The sequence below is a fragment of the Mustela lutreola genome, chromosome 7 (assembly GCF_030435805.1).
Source record: "Mustela lutreola isolate mMusLut2 chromosome 7, mMusLut2.pri, whole genome shotgun sequence".
In the NCBI taxonomy this organism is placed as follows: Eukaryota; Metazoa; Chordata; class Mammalia; order Carnivora; family Mustelidae; genus Mustela; species Mustela lutreola.
In genome coordinates this window covers 3,268,329-3,289,044 of record NC_081296.1, presented here as the reverse complement: position 1 = coordinate 3,289,044, position 20,716 = coordinate 3,268,329, and the positions used below count along the sequence as shown (strand labels likewise).

The following is a 20,716-nucleotide window of genomic DNA, read 5'->3' as shown; positions in this document are numbered from 1 at the left end:
AGAATCAGATACAACGAAATGGTGACGTTTTCTCTGTAAGGGCTTTGTGGCGACATTATGCACCACCCAGTCCCCCAGAACATGCACACATGGTGGCTTTAGTTGGTCTCCAGGGCTGTGCCGCCAACACCACAGTTTAGAACGCTTTCATTCTCCCAAACAGAAACCCCGTCGCACTTGGCCGTCACCCCAGGTCCCCTGGCCCCGGGCACCCGCCAGTTGGCTCTGCATCCACGCGGATTTGCCCGCCCTGGACGTGTCCCAGAGTGCGGTCAGCAAGCTGCCGTGTGACCATGTGTGACCGGCGCCTCACCAAGGGTCATGTCACGGTTTGTCGCAGCCCAGCGCGGGTTGGCAGGTCACAGCTTACAGGATAAGAGTAATAACGGCAGGAGTCCCTTATTCTTACTGTGGAGAGACACCTGCCATGGGGTCGCACTATGCGCTGGGCGCGAGGGTGGTCTCCGTTCGGGGTGTTGTGGCTAGCGCAGCTGTGGACACGCATGCCCACACTCTGGGTGGACTTGGGCTTCCGTTTCTCGGGCGTATCCCCAGGTGGAAGTGCTGGGTCATGTCTTGTTTAATTTTTAATCCACCTTCGTGCCAGACAATCACACGAGTGACTCGGGTTGTAAAAGGGTCTACTTTCTCCTATTTTCTCCTAAAGAGACCAGGACAAGTGGAGAGTGCGTGGACGCCTGAGTGAATGTCTGTGAGTTAGTCAGTTTCCGTTGAAATAGGGCTCGCGGTTGGAGAGGACTTTGGATTCCTTTCATGTTGGCAGCCTTTGTACCTAGCGCTAGGAAAGGCCGAGTCTTTGATTCTATACCCAGGTGCCTTATATAATATTCTCTGAAAAATTCCAAATCATACAGAATGGGAGAATCCAGGATAAATGTCTCCTGGGTCTTGAACAATCCAGTAACTTACTTTTTCTGATTATAAAGCAGCATGTGCTCGCTTTGCAAAATACACAACAGATTAAATGAAAAATCGCCTGTACAGTCTTGCTCAGAGCTGGCCACCGTGCATGTCCCTCCCTGGCCCAGATGCTGAGTATGTCTACTGGTAGACTGCAGCAAATTACAGGCCATTCGTTGAAAAATAGTTTCAAAGAAAACATTAAAATAGGTATTTCCCCTTCTCGTTGCTTCCCGAAGGATTTTGAAGCCTTAGAAAACCCTTTCTCTGTGGGACAGAGCAGAGACGATCATTTCTGGAGCAGACGGTCTGTGACAGCGACTTCATGTCTGCTGTGTCTGACAGTCACCTCGTGAAACCTTCCTTACAAGTACAGCCCCCATTGCCGAGGGCCTTGGATATGCTCGGCGACTCAGAGGCATCTCTCTGTTCTCTGGCTGAGGAAAGCAAGGCTCAGAGAAGTGTGTGAGGTGTGCCCGTCCCCCGGGTCTGCCACCTCTGTCCCCTTGTGGGCTGTCCTGCCCTCCTCAGGGCCTCCAACACCTGTCCCCCTGCATGCATGGCTCCCTACCAGGGAGTTTCAGGCTTTTATTGGGACGCTCATGAGGCTTGGCCCCTCGCACCCCTCGTGGGCACAGCGCTTCCAAGGCCCTGGGAATGACATGTTGTTACGTGGTCCTACGATCCTGTGTGCTCAGAGTGAGGTCTTGGAGCTGCAGCTGGTAAGTCCCACTGTCGGGTCCCACACCCGCTTCCCCTCCTCTCGAAGGTCCTTGGAGGGGTCTGGCTGCATCGTGAGGTGATCGTTGATCCTCCCAGAGTAGAAATGGCTTCCCGGGCATTTCCTGCCAAGCTCTCTCCAGCTCAGCCGGCGCCCGACGGGAAGGTGTGGGAACAGAAGCTGCGTGAGCCCATGACGGCGTCTGGCATGGTGCCAATCGCTGGAAGAGCAGCAGGGCTCGGCGGGGATGGTGTCGGAAGCCAGTCTCCAGACGTGCAGAATCCCAGGCTGAGGATTCGGTCCTCACCGCCAAAAAAGCGGGAGAGAAAGTCTTCCACAGATGGGTCCGTTCAGCCAACCCTGCTTTTCTAGGTATGGCAATATTTGTCCACTTTTAAAAAATGAGTAGTTTGTTGAGTCTTTTGAAATTCTAATTAAATTATGAGGACCCCCACCCAAATAATAGAAGAATCTTTACTATAAACCTGTTGCTGCTTTCCGCTGTCCCAAGGAGAAAGTCTGTGCTCTCCCTCCCGGCCTCACCCTGTTCCCCCGTCTTGACGCCTCTTTCTGGCCTTCCTCACGAAGCTCTCTGGTCCCGTAGAGCCACACATGAGCTGCCCCCCTTTATCTGGACCGCCGCCCTCCCCATGCTGTGACTGGTGCTTTCCCTGTCTCCCATCTCAGACCCCCCCGCCAGGAAGGCATTTTCTGGCGCCCCCATCACTTTCTATCTATTTCCTCAAGAGTTCTTAGCAAATGCTGAAACTGTCTTGTTTGTTCTCTGCCTTCCTCTCTAGGCTGTAAGTCCTGCCCTGTTTGCTGTGTTGTTCCAGGAACTGGGCCTATGGTGGGTTCTCAAGTTTCTGTTGAACGAATGGCTGAGATACAACAGAAGGAATTCAAACTTGTGTTTATTTGACACCAAAGACCAAAGGCCGAGTACCTCCCAGTAGGCTGCCATCTTGCTGTTTTCCAGTTCGTTACCCCACAGAACACTGGGGAGAGCAGACGTGTATCCCAAGTCCCACAGGCAAGCTCAGCCCTGGTTCCCTGATGACAAGGAGAGGACACGCAGCCTAGGATCAGGATGTCCTTTGGCGCACAGAGCGTCTCAAGCATTCTTCAGTGTGCAAGTGACTGAAAACACCTGAAATTAATCAGGCGTGTTCTAGAAGAGCAAGGAAAGATCGCGTCTCGGGGGCACAGCTGTGGAGCTGGACATTACCAATGATTTCCCATCATCAGAGACCTGGCTCAGGTGGCTTGGAATTAGGTTAAAGATAATCAATTCTCTGGGACAATCAATGTCATCTATTACTCTAACCCTCAGAGGGAACTCTTTGTGTTGGGGAAAGATACCCATCTGGTCGTGTTTCTCGGCCATAAAACACTCGGCATCAGTCACTATTGCACAGGAACTGAAGCTGGGGGAGGCCCTTGCTAAGTCAGTTCAGGTGGGTAATGAGCGGGTTCCCAAATGAACGCCCCAGTGTGGTGTCTCCTTACCCTCCCTTCCCTAAAAGCATTATGCGGTCGTGTACAAATCACAAATGAAGTCTATTTAATTTTGAATTTTTTATGTGCTTTTTGTGAGTTTCAGAATTTCATAACACCCCTTGATTGGAGTGGGAACAATGAAATTGGCAATCGTTAAATTAAATTCTGGGATGGCAGTTCTGCTGCTGGGTGTGTAGCCACAAATTTTTGGAGCATCTGTGGTCTATACCTGTGGTATGATTTGTCCTTTGAACTTACTCTGGATGCGTGGGGCAGTGTCTATGAATATCTCTCAGTTCCAGAATAGAAAGTGAGTGACGTCCGGGTTGTGTGTTTGATAAAAATACTTAAATTCTATCTTTTGCACAGAATTAAGCACTTACGATGGTGTCTTGCAGACATCAAAATAGGGGCTTAATGTCTTTTATAAATCTACACCACTGGGCCATCGGTGAACAGGTCACTTAATGCAGTACAATTTATACTAGGTTGTGTTTACTTAGTACAAATATTGAGCTTTGCATAGCGAGTAATTGCAAATCTGGTGAAGAAATGTATGGAAATCCATATTCGTCCTTTTTTTAACCATAGATCTCTATGCTTTAGCAGCTTTATTTTTTTTTTTTAAGATTTTATTTATTTATTTGACAGACAGAGATCACAAGTAGGCAGAGAGGCAGGCAGAGAGAGAGGAGGAGGCAGGCTCACTGCCGAGCAGAGAGCTCCATGTGGGGCTCAATCCTGGGACCCTGAGATCATGACCCAAGCCAAAGACAGAGGCTTTAACCCACTGAGCCACCCAGGCACCTGAAGCAGCTTTATCGAGATAGCAAAAACACGTGTGTCTAGGAAGTGTGGGTGTGGCAACAGTATCACCACAATCGAGCTAATTAACTCACCTACAACCTCCATGGAACTACCACTGCTGTGTTGGGATTTGGTTCAGATCTCTCCGTGTGTATTGTTTCTGTTTGTTTTAAAAGAAAAATTCTTCCATGATGTGCTTCATCACTCCTGGATGTAAAAGCTCTGGACGTTTCCGGGGCAGGGGTTTTTCAGGGGAAAACGTTATCTTTATTTGTAATAAGAGCTTATATTTGTCCAGATAACATTGTAATTCACTCTGTTTTATGAATTGCCATTTCCTTGTCCACTTAAGTATTTCTTCTGGTCATTGGGTCTACGATGTTGTGGCATAGAAATGCTATTATTAGGGGCGCCTGGGTGTCTCAGTGGGTTAAGCCTCTGCCTTCGGCTCAGGTCGTGGTCCCTGGGTCCTGGGATCGAGCCCTCTGTCGAGCTCTCTGCTCAACAGGGAGCCTGCTTCTTCCTCTCTCTTTGCCTGCCTCTCTGCCTACTTGTGATATCTCTCTGTCAAATAAATAGATAAAATCTTAAAAAAAAAAAAAAAAAGGAACTGCTATTATTAAACTCTCCGGACACAGCTCAGATATGTATATGGTTTATATTTTTGTGATCTGTGATTTTATGCACTTCTACTTAGCTATTACAGTGTAATAAAAATATGGCCAACTAATTTTCTTTCTTGAAGCTTTGTACATGAAAATATGTCTGCCCTTTTACATTTTGATTAGTCATTGAAATAGCCCCTGAAAAAAGGAACTTTTAGTCTTATATCATTTCTCTTGAAGGATGAATTTTAATACCCTATCAATACTGGCTTTTTTTTTCCCTTTAATCTGTGAAAAAGTATTTAATTTCAGCAGTAAAATTGACAGCATCCATTTTTATCTTTAATTAACTTTTCAGTTTGGCTTTCATTTTAAAGGCTCACAGCAGAATTTATCACCAAACCACAATGGAAATGCTGAATGGGAGATTTGAGAATCTGCCCAGCTCTGCGTTTGGCTCATCTGACCCCATTACAAGGCAGGAAGTGCACAACAAGGTCGGTACGCAGGACGCCACCTTGGGTCACCCCACTGCCAGACTGCCGTGGTTATCGGACTTCTGACCGCCCCCCCCCCAACCCCCGTGCTCTTCGGCTGCAAAACACCAGTTTCCCTTTGCTTAAGGGCTCTGTAGGTGAGCACATCAGAAAATAACCACCCCATAGAGGATGACCCCCTCTGCCTCCCGACGGCAGGCTGGTGGCAGAGCCTGCCTCCAGGTTGTAAGGCACCACTTAGAAAATAAAATAGGACGAAATCAGAGAGAGAGACAAACCACAAGAGAGGATTGCTGGAGGTGGGGGCTGGGGTAGCAGAGGTTTGGGCATTTGAGGAGGGCACGTGAGGTGATGAGTGCTGGGAGTTATATGCAACTGGTGAATCCCTGACCTCTGCCTCTGAAACCAATAATACACTGTATGTTAATTAGCTGAATTTAAATAAAAAAAAAAAAAAAAGATTGGAGTGGGGCCCACAGAGCGCCTTCATTCAGAATGGTGGTCTCTGAGGCCTGGGTTTGAGTCCCTGCTCACCATCTTTGGCTCGCTAGCTCTGAGATCTGGGGCAGACTCCCCAGCATTCATGCATTCACCCAGCAAACGGTCTGAGCCTCGACCGGAGCTCCAAACGCCGGGCGCAGCCGGGTGAGCGAGGTGGACATAGCTGCTGCCTTTGGGAGCAAATGTCCTATGGGAGGGACCGCATACTGAAGGGCGTGCATCACACAGACTGTGACATGTGCTGAGGGGAGGGTGCAGAGGGAGAGGAGGACCCGACCACAGGGCTAGTTTGTCTCTCAGGAGGTGACAGGAATCGGACACCCCAGGGGAGGTGGGGGTAAGAGAGAAAGGGCAGGCACATGGAACACCAGAACACCGGGAAGACAGGTGCAAGGGGGAGGGGTGAGGCTGGCGCTAGTGAGGGCAGCCGGGCTACTCCGAGGGCCCTGGCACGGACTTGGGCTTTGGCTTTCCACGTTCAGATGATCACTCAGGCTGCCCTCTGCAGAATGTGCTGGGGCGCGCCGGGCAGCAGGCTAAGCTGGAGATGCCTGCAGTGGGAGTGAGGAACAGGGGCGGGTTCAAGGATCAGTCAGGTGATGAGCCAGGAAGGGGCGTTGGATTTGCCCAGAGAGGTGGGGGTCGGGGGGACCTGAGCATGCCGTGTTTAGTTGGAGTAAGTCACTGCATGGTGGTGCCACGGACTAAGCTGGGAAGAACGAGAGGCCAGGCTGGACTGGGACTTCCCAAGTGCCTGGTGCAAGTGACCCAGGGGGACACACTGGGGCTCTGAGGTGAGATCAGCACCTGAGTGTGCATCTGCTCATGTCAGTATGTGGGAGACCCCTCCATGCCCACCATCACAGAGTGTGGGCAGAAGAGCAGGGACCTGTGGAGAGAACGGAGGACAGGACAGCTCGAGGTTGACACGACACTGCCCTTGTTGGAGAGCTTGAGATCACGTGGGCTTGTGTATTTAAAGAGTGCATAGATCATGACAGCCCCCCACTCCTTAGCAAGGTTAACGTGGTGAGGATTAAGTTCCACTTTCTGTGGCAGGGCACTGACTGGCTGGTGGGTAGATTCTAGGCCTGGGAGCTCATTATCTAGGAGAGAACACAAGATTTAGAGAGAAAAAGATGGAAAGTAGGAATGCAAGAGAAAAGTGTTCTGGGTTCCGAGAGAAGGGAGGTGGCTAAGGCTGGGAGGCACCAGGCTGTGCTTCATGATGTGAGCAGCATTTGAGGGGGGGGGGTCCTGAAGAAATGGTGGATGTGGATATTCCAAGAAGGGGTGGAGGAGGATGGCCGCAGGCAGGGATGTGGGGCGAGAACCCCACTCTGGTCAGAGGGCAGTGTGTCTGGGATGCAGATCTGACGATGCCTATTACCAGAGTCAGGTGTGGCACCGCAGCCAGCAACTGAGAGTGACGGGTGTACCCTTCCAGAAAAGCCATTCAAGATGCACACTTTATGCTCCATAATTATTTGCTTGGATTTTAAAGTGCCCAACAAATTTTTCACTATGCCTTTCATGTACAAGCAATCCCAACGAGTGGCCCTTTCCCCAGACTATGTCCATCACCGCTGTTCTCGTGGTTATTGATAGAACTCCCGGGAGAGGTCCGGGAGTTGCAATTATGCTTGCTGATGGGGCTGACGCCACCCAGGTTTCCCCCTGAAAGGTCCTGTGCCCTCCTGCCATGATTCAGCCGCTGCTTCCAGTCCCCTAGCTGTGAAGGTGCAGTAACACTTGCCTTGCTCAGATGCTGTTCCGGTGAACTGTGTGAGAATCTATGTGCCCCATCTGCTGAGCGGAGTGAACAGAAGTGTGCAGCCAAGGGACCACACACACTTTCCTTCCAGTGCAGGAGTGTCAGTGGGGACTCACCCGACCCCTCTCTGTGGCCCCAGCAGAGCAGCAGCATTGGGCTTTGTTTCCATGCTCCTGGCTGTACTTAGACGGAGGGGAGAAGTCTTACCTGAACTTAACCATTTTAACATTCTTTACAACCAGGTTTTTTATCAGACTTTCTGGGTCTGGAGCTTGGTGTGAAATTCCTGCTCATGAGGAGTCTTAGAGGTGTGAAAAATCAGCGAAACGCTCTGCCACACAAGTTTAAAGTCAGTTCGCCTGAACCTCTTCAGCCAAACGAAGCTTTCTAATCAATTATGAACAGAGAATGAAATGTAGGGTCGGGAGGGATTGCAGATGGCACACCAGCAGTCTGCCGGGGCCAGTGGCTGCATTTCTGTTGCATGGAGTCATCAGTCTTTACAGATGCTGGTGGCCGGGGACACGGGGTGGGGCACTGCTTATGGACAGGCGCTCATGGTCCGGCGCGTGAGGAGGTTCCGGGCGTTTGAGGGGGCTCGTCCCTACACTGTGGTGGGGGCACCGCTTATAGATGCTCATGGTCCGGCACACGGTGGGGGGGGGCTCGAAGGGGGGGCACACGGAGGGGGGGTTACTGCTTATAGACAGACGCTCATGGTCCTGCTACACTGTGGGGGGGGGGCACCGCTTCCAGACGCTCATGGTCCGGCACCCGGTGGGGGGGCACACGGCGGGGGGCACCGCTTCCAGACGCTCATGGTCCGGCACCCGGTGGGGGCACACACGGCGGGGGGCACCGCTTCCAGACGCTCATGGTCCGGCACCCGGTGGGGGCGCACACGGCGGGGGGCACCGCTTCCAGACGCTCATGGTCCGGCACCCGGTGGGGGCGCACACGGCGGGGGGCACCGCTTCCAGACGCTCATGGTCCGGCACCCGGTGGGGGCGCACACGGCGGGGGGCACCGCTTCCAGACGCTCATGGTCCGGCACCCGGTGGGGGCACACACGGCGGGGGGCACCGCTTCCAGACGCTCATGGTCCGGCACCCGGTGGGGGCGCACACGGCGGGGGGCACCGCTTCCAGACGCTCATGGTCCGGCACCCGGTGGGGGCGCACACGGCGGGGGGCACCGCTTCCAGACGCTCATGGTCCGGCACACAGGGGGCATGGCCCGCGCCGAGACCGCTGCGGGTCATATGGGCCGGCGCCTGAAGGAGGGTCCGGACGGCGCCCTCCGGGTCCCCACGCTTGGCTTCAGGGACTGAGGAGCGGACAGGCGTCCCTCCCACCACGTCCTCGCGCTTCAGCCCGCGCCCCTGTTCCTCGGCCGTAGTCCTGAGGACCGGGAAGGACGTCCTCCTGCCGGCGGGGCGCAGACTGCGGGCCCGCCGCCTCCGGAGCCGGTAGCTGGGGGCCTGCCCACGTCGCCGGAGGCCAGATGAGGGACTGGCCAGCCGCGCCAGGCCCGGCCTCCCCCTTCCCGGGATTGCGGGCTTGGCTGCAACCGCCGGCACTGGGGCGCGGAGTCCGGCCCGTTAAGGGGCGGGGACAGGGGCGTGGCCAGGCGCGGAAAAGGCGGAGCTCTGGCTCTAGGCTAACTTCTAAGCCGAGAGGCCAAAGGCGGGCTGGGGAAAACGGAGGCGGAGCTACGGGCGAGCGGGCGGGGCCAATGAGAAGGGGCGGGAAGGGGGCGGGGCCGGCGCGCGAGCCCCCTCAAACGCCCGGAACCTCCTCACGCGTACGGAGGAGTCTCCTCAGGCGCCGCGAGCCGGCGGGAACCCTGCAGGCTGAGGTGGCCGCGCCGGCACCGGACTGAGGCGCGCTCGGGGAGCAGCCCCTCCGCAGCGGGGTCCGCTCTCCGTCGGCTCCTGCCCCTTCCCGGTTTCCGCCCGCTGGAGCCCGAGTTCCTTTCCCGCGCGGCCGTCGTCAGGCGGCCGCCGGCGTTCCCGCGCGGGGCCGGGCGATGTCTGCGTGGGGGTCCCGGCCCGCGGTCCTCGGCCTCGGGTCCCGCCCGCTCCGCCTCCTCCTCTTCCTTCAGCTGGTCGCGGGGCGCTGGGGCCCGGCCGGCGCGGCGGGCGGCGCGCCTGGAGGTGAGGCTGGGCGGCCGGGGGTCCCGGGATTGCGGGGCGGCTCAGAAGGGTCAGGGGCGCGGGGCGGCGGGGCCCGGGGGGAGCGCAGAAGGGGCGGGGGTCGCGGGGGTCGGGGCCCGGGAGGCACGCGGGGCCGGGGCGCGGGGCGGCGTCGCGCGGGGCCCCAGCTGCGGCTCGCGCGGAGCGGCTCGGGGCCGAGGTCGGTTCGGACCTTCCGCGGGCTCGGGCGGGGTTCAGGCCGCGCGCCCAGCTGGTTGGCTCAGACTCCCGGAGGCCGCTTGGGGCTGTGTCCCGTGACCCGCGTCACCGGAGACCGCTGGGGGACACCGGGGACGCGGCCTCCACCTCTCGGGGTCCCAGAGGCCACTGGGACCCGCGGGGCCGTCCGTCCGCGCCCGCGTCGCTCCGGAGCGCACAGGCGTGCGGCCGCTCGCCCGCCCCGTCTGCCGTCGCCCCGCGGGGCAGGCGTTCCGTGGGCCGTGCCGGCCGCTGCCCGCCGGTGGCCCCGCGAGCCGCGCTGGGGCGGGGATAGCAGCAGCGGCACAAAGAGCGCGTCTCCAGGTTCCGGGCGCGGGGACACTCCAGGCCGCTCTCTCGGATCCCGAAGCCCCGCGGCGCGCTCCCGGCGCAGGAGCGGGAGGACGAGCCCGCGTTCGCGCGGGTGCGCGGCTCCCGGGAGCCCGTGCTGAGGGGCGCCGGTGGTCGGGAGCCGGCGGGACCTGGCCGCGCCCGCCGTGAGCCGTGGCTTCGGGTCCCGAGGCTCCCGCGGCTCCGCGCAGGCGGGACGCGTATGGGGACGCGGGAAGGACGGCAGCTCGCGCTCCCGCGGGGACCCCGTGCCGGGACCGTCGTGACGTAGGCGCTGGGGCGCTGGCAGGCGGCGACCCGGGGCCGCGCGACGACCCCGCCGTGTCCGCGGTGCTCGGCCTCCTCGGGGACCGCGGGGATCCGTCGCTGTCCTCCGCGCGGTCTCCGGACGCCGTCGTGCGCCCGAGGCCGGTGCGGTGTCAGCCAGACCCGAGGGCCACAGGCCCCGCACCGTGACGCGCTGGAGGCGAGCGCTCGGGGGCGGCGGCAGCCGTGTGCCCCGCGTGGCGCGCAGGGTGCTGGTGGCGCAGCCAGGCGGGCCCGGGGTGGCCCGAAGCCCGCGCTTGAAGCACGTCACGTTCTGTCGCGTTTGCTTCCTCTTTGCCCACGGGAGCTCCTCAGGACCTGGGCCTCGTTTTCGGGGTTCATGTCAGTTCGCGTGTCCGCGGAGGGTCAGGGCTGCCGCACGGTGACTCGGGGCTCGGGTGACCCCGTCAGCGGCCCCACCGCCGGCCCCTGCTCTGCGGAGCGCCGCGGTCCTCCGTCGTGCCGAGAAGAGCTGGGACGCGGCTCGGGGCCGGCGTGGCGCGGGCGTCGGGGAGCGCTCTGGGCAGGACGCCGGAGCCGGAGCCTCTCCGGACCGTGAAACCAGGGGTCGCGTGGCTTCCCGCTGCGGCGCCACCACCCCGAGACCGTGTGCGCTGGCGGTGCGCGGTCACGCGAGAACAGAGCGAAACTGTGCACAACGGGGGTGCGCGACGGGGGGTGCGCGACGGGGGGCGGCCCGCGACGGGGGGAGGGGTGCGCGACGGGGGAGCACGCTGGCTCCCGAGTGTCGAGTGTCGCGGGGGCTTGGGCCCCGCCTCCAGCACTCTCGGACGCCGCCGCCCGCCGGCTGGACGCTTGACCCTAACCCTACCTGAGAGGGCGGCCGCGGACGCTTCGGTCCCTTCAGCCGTCATTGCTTTGGTATTACATTTCGTCGTTTTCATATTTATGTTGGACTCGGTTTTATTTTCCTTACAGACGATCCTATTCGTTGATTAGAGAGAGCGCCAGCGGGGAGGGGCAGAGGGAGAGAGAGAAGCGGCGGCCGATCCCGCTGGTGGGCGCATGGGCACCTGACCCCGGGACTGCTGGCGGACCCACGCGCCCGGGCGTCCTCGATACGACCGTAGGATCTTCACTTGTTTCCATGGTTTTCTGCGACCAGTCCTCAGGGGAAGAAAGGACGTCTAGTCCGCCAGCGGCTGTACCTAGTGGCCGGCGGGAAACTGCAGAGTTTGTGACTCAAGAGGCAGCTTTGTCCGCACTAAAGGATAACAGGGCACCTGGCCGGCTCAGCCGGGACAGCGGGTGACTCTTGACCTCGGGGTCACGAGTTCGAGACCCACAGCCGGGGTATAGGGATTATGAAAAATAAATTAAGAAATTAAAAAGGAGAATAAAGAGTACATGAAGATAATACCTGCCTTTTTTTTTTTTTTTTAAAGATTTATTTATTTATTTATTTGACAGAGAGAAATCACAAGTAGATGGAGAGGCAGGCAGAGAGAGAGAGGGAAGCAGGCTCCCTGCCGAGCAGAGAGCCCGATGCGGGACTCGATCCCAGGACCCTGAGATCATGACCTGAGCCGAAGGCAGCGGCTTAACCCACTGAGCCACCCAGGCGCCCAATACCTGCCTTTTTAACTGACCTGACCACGATTGGGGCGGCGAAGTACGCGAGCCAGTCATTGGTCAGTTACACTTCTCGGCTGTGGGACAGTCTAAGTGGTTGAAACTTTATTTTTAGTATATGTGGTAAGAAGTTCTGTCATGAAGAGGGGAGTAAAATAGTTGTTTCAGGGCAAACAAGAGCTGTGAAGGATTTCTTTTTCTTGTCACCGTTCGTTCTTCTCACTCGCGTTTTCAGAAGCTAACAGGACTACGCACCTAGTGGCCGTCCTCTCTCCTTCTGTGACGGCGTCCCCGAGAGTCTCTGGGGGCCTCAGGTCCTCAGGCAGACCTTCCGCATTACTTGAAATTACACATTAACCAGCCGCGCTCTCTGAGCTCGCCTGTGAGCACCTGGCAGGCCGGTCCGACTGTGCATTTCCCCGTGAACCCGACTTACTAATGTAGCAACTTTGAAAGGTTTTCAGTTATTCGTCAGAATAGAGTTTTTTTTCATCCTGTAATCTACAAATTAGATCTGGCAGGTAATTTTTTATAATTAGGATATGAATTTTTAGCACAGTCATTTCAGTACAGAACATTTTTCTTCTAATAGTAGTCTTTTCCCTTAAGAAGTTAAATTATTTTTCTCAGATGTAATTTTAAGTTAATATTCAATAAGCATGTCTTAACAATTTGAGTTGGCAAATTTGGAATAGTTGTGAAAAAAGTTTATAACTTGTTTGCCTAGAAGTCTACGCTCCAGAACAGCATGGGTATAGTTTTAAAATGACAGTAGGATAGAAGAGATTACTTTAGCAATCCTTTTCTGCTCTTCAGCTAAAATGTTCATTTAACACTTTTTAAAAAAGATTTTATTTATTTATTTGACAGAGAGAAATCACAAGTAGAGGGAGAGGCAGGCAGAGAGAGAGGAGGAAGCAGGCTCCCTGCTGAGCAGAGAGCCCGAGGCTGGACTTGATTCCAGGACCCTGAGATCATGACCTGAACCAAAGGCAGAGGATTTAACCCACTGAGGCACCCAGGCGTCCCTCGGATTGGTTTTCAATAGTGACTGGAACAAACCCAGTGGCTTAAGACAACATGGTTGTATTATCTCATCGCTGTGAGGTCAGAATTCTGATGTGAGGCTGGATCCCAGGACCCTGAGATCATGACCCCAGCTGAAGGCAGAGGCTTAACCCACTGAGCCACACAGGCGCAAGGATCTGTTTCCATTTTGGGGAATACATGATATTGTTTCTCCTGTGTTGGATTCAGAAAACTTACCTTTTCCCCCTTAAGTAGAATTATAAAACCCTCTTTTTAAAAAAATTATTTATTTATTTATTTGAGTGAGAGAGAGAGAGAGAAAACATGAGAGAGATCAGTGGGAGAAGCAGACTCCCTGCCAAGCAGGGAGCCCGATGTCGGACTCAATCCCAGGACTCCAGGATCATGACCTGAGCCAAAGGCAGTCACTTAAACAACTATGCCACCCAGGTGCCCTATAAAACCCTTTTACCAGTAAAAAGAGCAATTAAATATAAATATTTGAATTCTGACAAAAAAGATAGCATGCACTTTTTTTTTTTTTTTGAAGTATGTCATCTACTATGTTTTAACAGTAACACAAACATTTACATCAAAGTGTGATAGGGGCTTTAATAGAACCATGACAGAATAACAGAACGGCCAGGAAAGCATGGTCAGTTCTCTTCAAAACATTCCCTCCACCTCTGGGCCTTACAGGCCTGGTTCTCGCTCAAGGAAATGGGTTCCTCTGTCATCCTGTCCAGTTCCTCTTACTTGTACACTGTCCCGTACGGCACAGCCTGGAATGTGGGCACACTAGCTCTCCACTGCCATGTCCACACTATTACTTCTTTCTTCCCTTCTGAACAGAATATATATTTTTTTCTAACAGGAGTTTGTAGGTTTGATGCAAAACACCTAGCAGCAGCCGGTCACTGCTAACAATGTAGTGTAGTGTCCATCCAGATTGTTCTCTGTGCATGTGTGATTTTCTCTGGTGTGTGCAAGCTTTCTAGGATAATGTGGTCCAACTTATTTATTTTTGCTTTTGTTGCTTTTGCTTTTGGTGTCGGATTCGGAAAATTATCGCCAAGACCTTTGTCAAGGAGCTTACACCAATGTTTTCTTCTACGAGTTCTGTGGTTTCAGATCTGACGTTCAAGTCTATAAACCGTCTTGAGTTAATTTTTGTGCCTGGTGTGAGAAAGTGGTAGGGTTTCATTCTTTTGCATGTGGCTGTCTGGTTGTCCCAACACCATTTATCAAAGAGACTGTCCTTTCCTACCTGTATATTCTTGGTTCCTTTGTCCTAAGTTAATTGACCACAGAAGCATGGGTTTATTTCTGAGCTCTTTATTCTGTTCCACTGATCCATGTGTCTGGTTTTATGGTGATATATACTGTTTTTTTTTTTTAAAGATTTTATTTATTTATTTGACAGACAGAGATCACAAGTAGGCAGAGAGGCAGGCAGAGAGAGAGAGGGAAGCAGGCTCCCCGCGGAGCAGAGAGCCCTATGTGGGACTCGATCCCAGGACCCTGAGATCATGACCCGAGCCGAAGGCAGCAGCCCAAACCACTGAGCCACCCAGGCACCCTATATATACTGTTTTAATTACTACAGATTTGTAATATAGTTTGAAACCCGGGAGCGTGATGCCTCCAGCTTTGTTCTTTCTCAAGGTTGCATTGCCTATTTGGGCTTTTTATGGATCTGTACAAATTTTAGGATTACTTGCTCTATTTCTTTGAGAAATGCCATTGGAATTTTGATAGGGATTGCATTGAATCTGCACATCATTTGAGGGAGTATGGACATTTTAACAGTGTTCTTTCAATCCATGAGCATGGAATATCTTTCCATTTTATTCTTTCATTTGTTTCTTCCATTTCTTTCATTGTTGTCTTTCATTTCTTTAATGTCTTGTAGCTATCAATATATAGGTGTTTCATCTCCTTGGTTAAATTCATTCCTAAGCATATTTTTTTCTTTTTATGCAATTGTAAGTGGAAGGTTTAAAAAACCTTGCTCTTTCTGATAGTCTGTTATAGAAAGGCAATGGTTTTTTTGTATGTTGATTTTGTACTCTGCAGTTTTACTAAATTTGTTCATTCTAACAGCTTTTTGGTGGAGTCTTTAGGGTTTTCGATATATAACATCATGTCATCTGGAAATAATGACAGTTTTCCTTCTTCTTTACCAGTGTGAATACCTTTTATTTCTTATTCTTGCTTCATTGCTCTGGCTAAGACTTCCAGTGCTATGTTGAATTAAAGTGGTGACAGTGGGCATCCCTATTTTGCTCCTGATCTTGGGAAAACTTTTCAGCTTTTCACTGTTGTGTATGGCATTAGCTGTGGGCTTGTCATACATGGCCTTCATGATGTGGAGGTGGATTTCCTCAGTGTCCACTTTGTTGGAAGTCTTTGTCATCAATGGATATAGAAGTCAATCAAGTGCTTTTCTGCGTTCATTGAGATGATCATGTGATTTTTACCCTTCACCTTGTTAATGTGGTGTATCCCACTGACTGCTGGGTGGGCGTTAGATTGTCCTCACATCCCTGGAGTAAATCTCACTTGATCATGTTGAATGATCCTTTATTGTGTTGGTGATTTGGTTTGCTGCTGTGTAGATGAGGATTATCTCATCTGTGTTTGTCAGGGATGTTGGCCTGTGATTCTCTTTCCTGCGGCATCCTTCTCTGGTTTTGGTTTCAGGCTAATGTTGGTCTCATAGAATGAGTTTGGAAGTGTTTCTTCCTCTTCTATTTTTGGAAGAACTTGAAAGTTGGAGAAGGATTGGTAATAATTCTTTGAATGATTGGTAGAATTCACTAGTATTTGTTGTGAGGAATGAAGTCTTAATTAAAAAAATAGACTGTTATTAGGAAACATATAAAACATTACAAAGAAACAAGGAACATAAATGTGGCAGCATTGCCTACTTCGTTTTATCTTTGTTATTTGCAAGGGAACAGTTGTGGGGTGACTATTCAGATAACATTTTTCTACAGTTATATCCACACTGTTTGTCACGTTTTCTCAGCGGTGATCAGAGCTGTGTTGCCCACGTAGCTCCTTGTGTGAGCTCCATCATAAAGACATTCTCCTTTTAGTGACAGCGTTATCAAGATGCCATTCACACACCATATGACTCACCTACTTAAAGTGCATGATCCCGAGAATTTTAGTATATTCAGGCTAGTGCTGCTGTCACTGAACATGGTATTTGAACATGATCTCCCTCCTCCCCCATACCCGCTCTCTCCCCAGGCAATCACCAATCTGCCTCACTCTATCTCTAGATTTGCCTGTTCTGGAGTGTTCACGGAAGTGGAATCATATAATTCACAGTCTTTGGGACTGGCTGCTTTACATAGCGTGTTATTGAAAAGGTTCACCCACGTTCCAGCCTGCACCATTCATTCATTCATTCATTCATTCATTTTAGTGGCGAATTAATATTCCTTTGGGTATTCCACATTTCATCTCTCCATTTATCCTTTGATGGGCATCTGGGCGGTTTCTACCTTTTGGCTGCTGTGAACATTTGTGTGCAAGTTTTGTGTGGATGGCTGTTTGCATTTCTCTTGGGTGTGTACCGAGAATGGAATTGCCAGGACTATCACAGCCCTGTAGTTAACTCTCTGAGGAACGGACAGATGTTTTCCAAGGCAGCCACACCACTTTCCATTCCCACCAGGAGTGTACGAGGGTCCCAGTTTCTCCACATCCTTACCGACACTAGTTAATCTTTGATTTTGATTATAGGCATGTTCCTGGGTGTGGAATGGTAACTCATTGTAGGTTTTTTAAAAAATATATTTTATTTATTTTTAAGTAGTCTCTACAGTCAACTTGGGGCTTGAATTCATGACCCCAAGATCAATGGTCACACGTCATACCGACAGCCAGCCAGGTGCCTTCATTGTAGTTTTGGTTGGCGTTTTTCTGATGGATAAAGTTGAATATGTTTTCAGACACTCGTTGGTTCTTCTTCTTCAGAGAAATGTTCAGATCCCTTACCCATTTTAAAACTGGCTTATTGGGTCTTTTTATGATTGACTTGTAAAGGTCATTTGTGTATTCTAGATATACACCCCTTGTCAGATAAATGGTCTGCAAATGTTTTCTGCCAGTTCCTTCTTTTTTTAAGTCAGGAAGGGCAGAAAAACTAAAACATATTAAGTAACTATCATGATCAGCATTATACCTAGTTAGGACTGTAGAAGTTGCCGGAGCGTAGAAATGATTTCTATCTTCTGGAGGTTTAGGTTTCTTTGGAGACCCCAGACTTACGTGACAAAACTGGAAAGCAACACAGAACAGTGCATGTTAAAGAGCACACAATCTCAGTGAATCTGTGTTTGTCAGGGATGTTGGCCTGTGATTCTCTCTCCTGTGCATCCTTGTCTGGTTTTGGTTTCAGGCTAAAGTTGGTCTCATAGAATGAGTTCGGAAGTGTTTCTTCCACTTCTATATTTGGAAGAACTTGAAAGTTGGAGAAGGATTGGTAATAATTCTTTGAATGATTGGTAGAATTCACAGTGAATTTATGGAAGAGACTGTCCTAGATTTTTCTTTTCTTGGAAGTTTTAAATTACCGATTCAATCTTCTTACTAATTATCAGTCTGTTCACATTTTCTATGTCACCATGATTCAGTCTCAGTAGGTTGTATGTACCTAGGAATTTACCTGTTCTAGGTTGTCTAGTTTGTTGGCATGTAACTGCTTGCAATAGTCTTTTATGAGCCTTTGTATTTCCGTGGTATCATTCGTAAAATTTCCTGTTTCATTTCTGATTTTATTTATTTGGGTCCTCTTTTTTTCTTGGTGAGTCTAGCTAAAGGTTTAACAGTTTTGCTTATCTTTCAGGGAATCAGCTCTTTGTTTCATTGATCTTTATTTTTTAGTCTCTTTTTATTTATTTCTTCTCTGATCTTCATTATTTCCTTCCTTTTAACTTTAGGCTTTGTTCATCTTTTTCTGACTCCTTGAAGTGTAAAGTTATGTTTTTATTTGAGACTTTTCTTGTTTCTTGATATAGACATTTATAGCTAGGAACTTCCCTCTTAAAACTTTTTGCTGCATCCCACAAGTTTTGGTATTTATATTTCCATTTTCATTTTTCTCAGCATTTTAAAAATTTCTCTTGAATTCTTCTTCAACCTACTAGCTGTTTGATAGCGTGCTGTTTAATCTCTACATACTTGTGAATTTTCCAGTTTTACTCTTGTAATTAATTTCTAGTTTCATGCTGTTGTGGTCAGAAAAGATTCTTTTTTTTTTTTTTAAGATTTTATTTATTTATTTGACAGAAATCACAAGTAGGCAGAGAGAGAGGAAGGGAAGCAGGCTCCCTGCTGAGCAGAGAGCCCGATGTGGGACTCCATCCCAGGACCCTGAGATCATGACCTGAGCCGAAGGCAGTGGCTTAACCCACTGAGCCACCCAGGCGCCCCAGAAAAGATTCTTGACATGATTTTAATCCTCTTAAATTTATTAAGACTTGGTTTGTGGCCTACCATATGATCTATCCTGGAAGAATATATATTCTTTTGCCTTGGACAGAATGTTCTGTACATATCTAGGTCCGTCTGGTCTAATGTGTCCTTTAATGCTGATATTTTCTTGTTGCTTTTCTGTCTAGATGATCTAGCCATTTATGTAAGTGAGGTATTCAAATCCCTTACTATCATTATATTGTTATCTATGTCTCCTTTTAGATATGTTAATATTTGCTTTGTATATTTAGGTCCTCCCAAGTTGAGTGAGTGAATCTTAATAAATATCACATACTTTTTTTTTGGATTTTCCTCTTTATCGTTATGGATCAACCATGTTTGTCTTTTAAAAAATTTTTGTTCACTTATTTATTTAAAGTACACTCTGTGCCCATCATGGGGCTCGAACTCACAACCCTGAGATCAAGAGTTGCAGGCCCTCCACCTGAGCTGGTCAAGCAGCCCCATATTTGTCTTTAATTACAGTCTTTGTTTAAAGGCTGAGAGAAGTATAGCTGCTCCATGTGTTTTTAGTTTCTGTCTTCATGGCATCTCTTCTGTCCTCACTTTCCATCTGTGTGTGTCCTTACATCTAAAGCGAGTCTCTCTCAGGCAGCACATGGATGGGTCCATTGTTTCTTTCTTTTTTTTTTTTTTCAATTATTTTCAGAAAAACAGTATTCATTATTTTTTCACCACACCCAGTGCTCCATGCAATCTGTGCCCTCTATAATACCCACCACCTGGTACCCTAACCTCCCACCCCCCCCCACCCCCGCCGCCACTTCAAATCCCTCAGATTGTTTTTCAGAGTCCATAGTCTCTCACGGTTCACCTCCCCTTCCAATTTACCCCAACTCCCTTCTCCTCTCTAACACCCCTTGTCCTCCATGCTATTTGTTACACTCCACAAAGAAGTGAAACCATATGATAATTGACTCTCTCTGCTTGACTTATTTCACTCAGCATAATCTCCTCCAGTCCCGTCCATGTTGCTACAAAAGTTGGGTATTCATCCTTTCTGATGGAGGCATAATACTCCATAGTGTATTTTGATTAGAGAATTTAATCAGTTTACATTTAAAATAGTTATTGATAGGTATGTACTAATTGTTGTTTGGTTAATTGCTTACTATTTTTGTAGTTCCTCTCTTGTTCTCTTCCTTTATAGTTTAATGATTTTCTTTAGTCGTGTATTTATATTCCTTTCTCCATCTTTCTTGTATGTATAATAGGTTTTAGCTTTGTGGGTATCATGAGGCTTACATGTAACAACCTATGTCTTTAACAATCTGTTTTAAGTTGGTAACAACTTAAGTTTGATCCCATTCAAAAGGTTAACATTTTTACTCTTTCTCTGACCCATGTTTTATGCTTTTGATGTCACATTTTGATTTTTTTAGTCTTCAGTGTCCCTTAACTAATTATTGTAAACATAGTTATTTTTACAACTTTTGTCTTTTAGCTTTCATACTGGTTTGTAAGTGATTGACTACTTTTACTATATATTTACCTTTGCAATAGATTTATTGAGATTTATTCTTTCATATATTTTCTTGTTATTAATTAGTTCTCCTTCTTTTCAGCTTAAAGAAGTCCCTTTAACATTTCTTATAAGGCCGGTATTGTGGTCATGAACTCTTTCAGCATTTGCCTGTCAGGAAAACCATTTATCTCTCCTTCAGTTTTGAATGCTAACTCTGGGTGGAGTCTTCTTTGTTGGAAAATGTTCCCTTTCAGTGCTTTGAATATATCACGTCACTCTCTTTGGCCTGCCAAAGTTTCTGCTGGAAAACCTGCTGATAGCTTTATGGGGGTTCACTTGTATGTAAGTTGTTTTCTCTTGCCATTTTCCATATTTTCTTCTTATTTTTAACTTCTGATGTTTTAATTATAATGTATTTTGGTCTGGATCTCTTTGGGTCCTGTTTGGGACTTTCTGGGCTTCCTGGATCAGGATGTCTGTTTCCTTCCTCATGTTAGGAAAGTTTCCCACCACTTTTAATTAATTAATTAATTGATTAAAGATTTTATTATTTATGTATTCAAGAGAGAAATCCCAGGACCCCAAGATCATGACCTGAGCTGAAGTCAGATGCTTAATTTACTGAGCCACCCAGATGCCTTTATTTATTTACTTTTAAAGATTTAGTTACTTATTTTAGAGGGGGGGAGGGACAGAAAGAGTCTTTTTTTTAAAATTTCTTTTCAGCGTAACAGTATTCATTG

At 49.8% G+C, this 20,716-nt stretch overlaps 1 protein-coding gene across 1 annotated transcript in view; it reads left to right on the top strand.

Annotated features, from left to right (window-relative positions):
- Positions 1–9,094: 9,094 nt before the first annotated feature.
- Positions 9,095–20,716, top strand: part of CHRNA5 (cholinergic receptor nicotinic alpha 5 subunit) — a 46,814-nt gene continuing 35,192 nt past the window's right edge. The window contains exon 1 of the mRNA XM_059179759.1: positions 9,095–9,481. Coding sequence (XP_059035742.1) covers positions 9,355–9,481 — 127 coding nt within the window. The 5' untranslated portion in view covers positions 9,095–9,354. The remainder of the gene's footprint in view (positions 9,482–20,716) is intronic.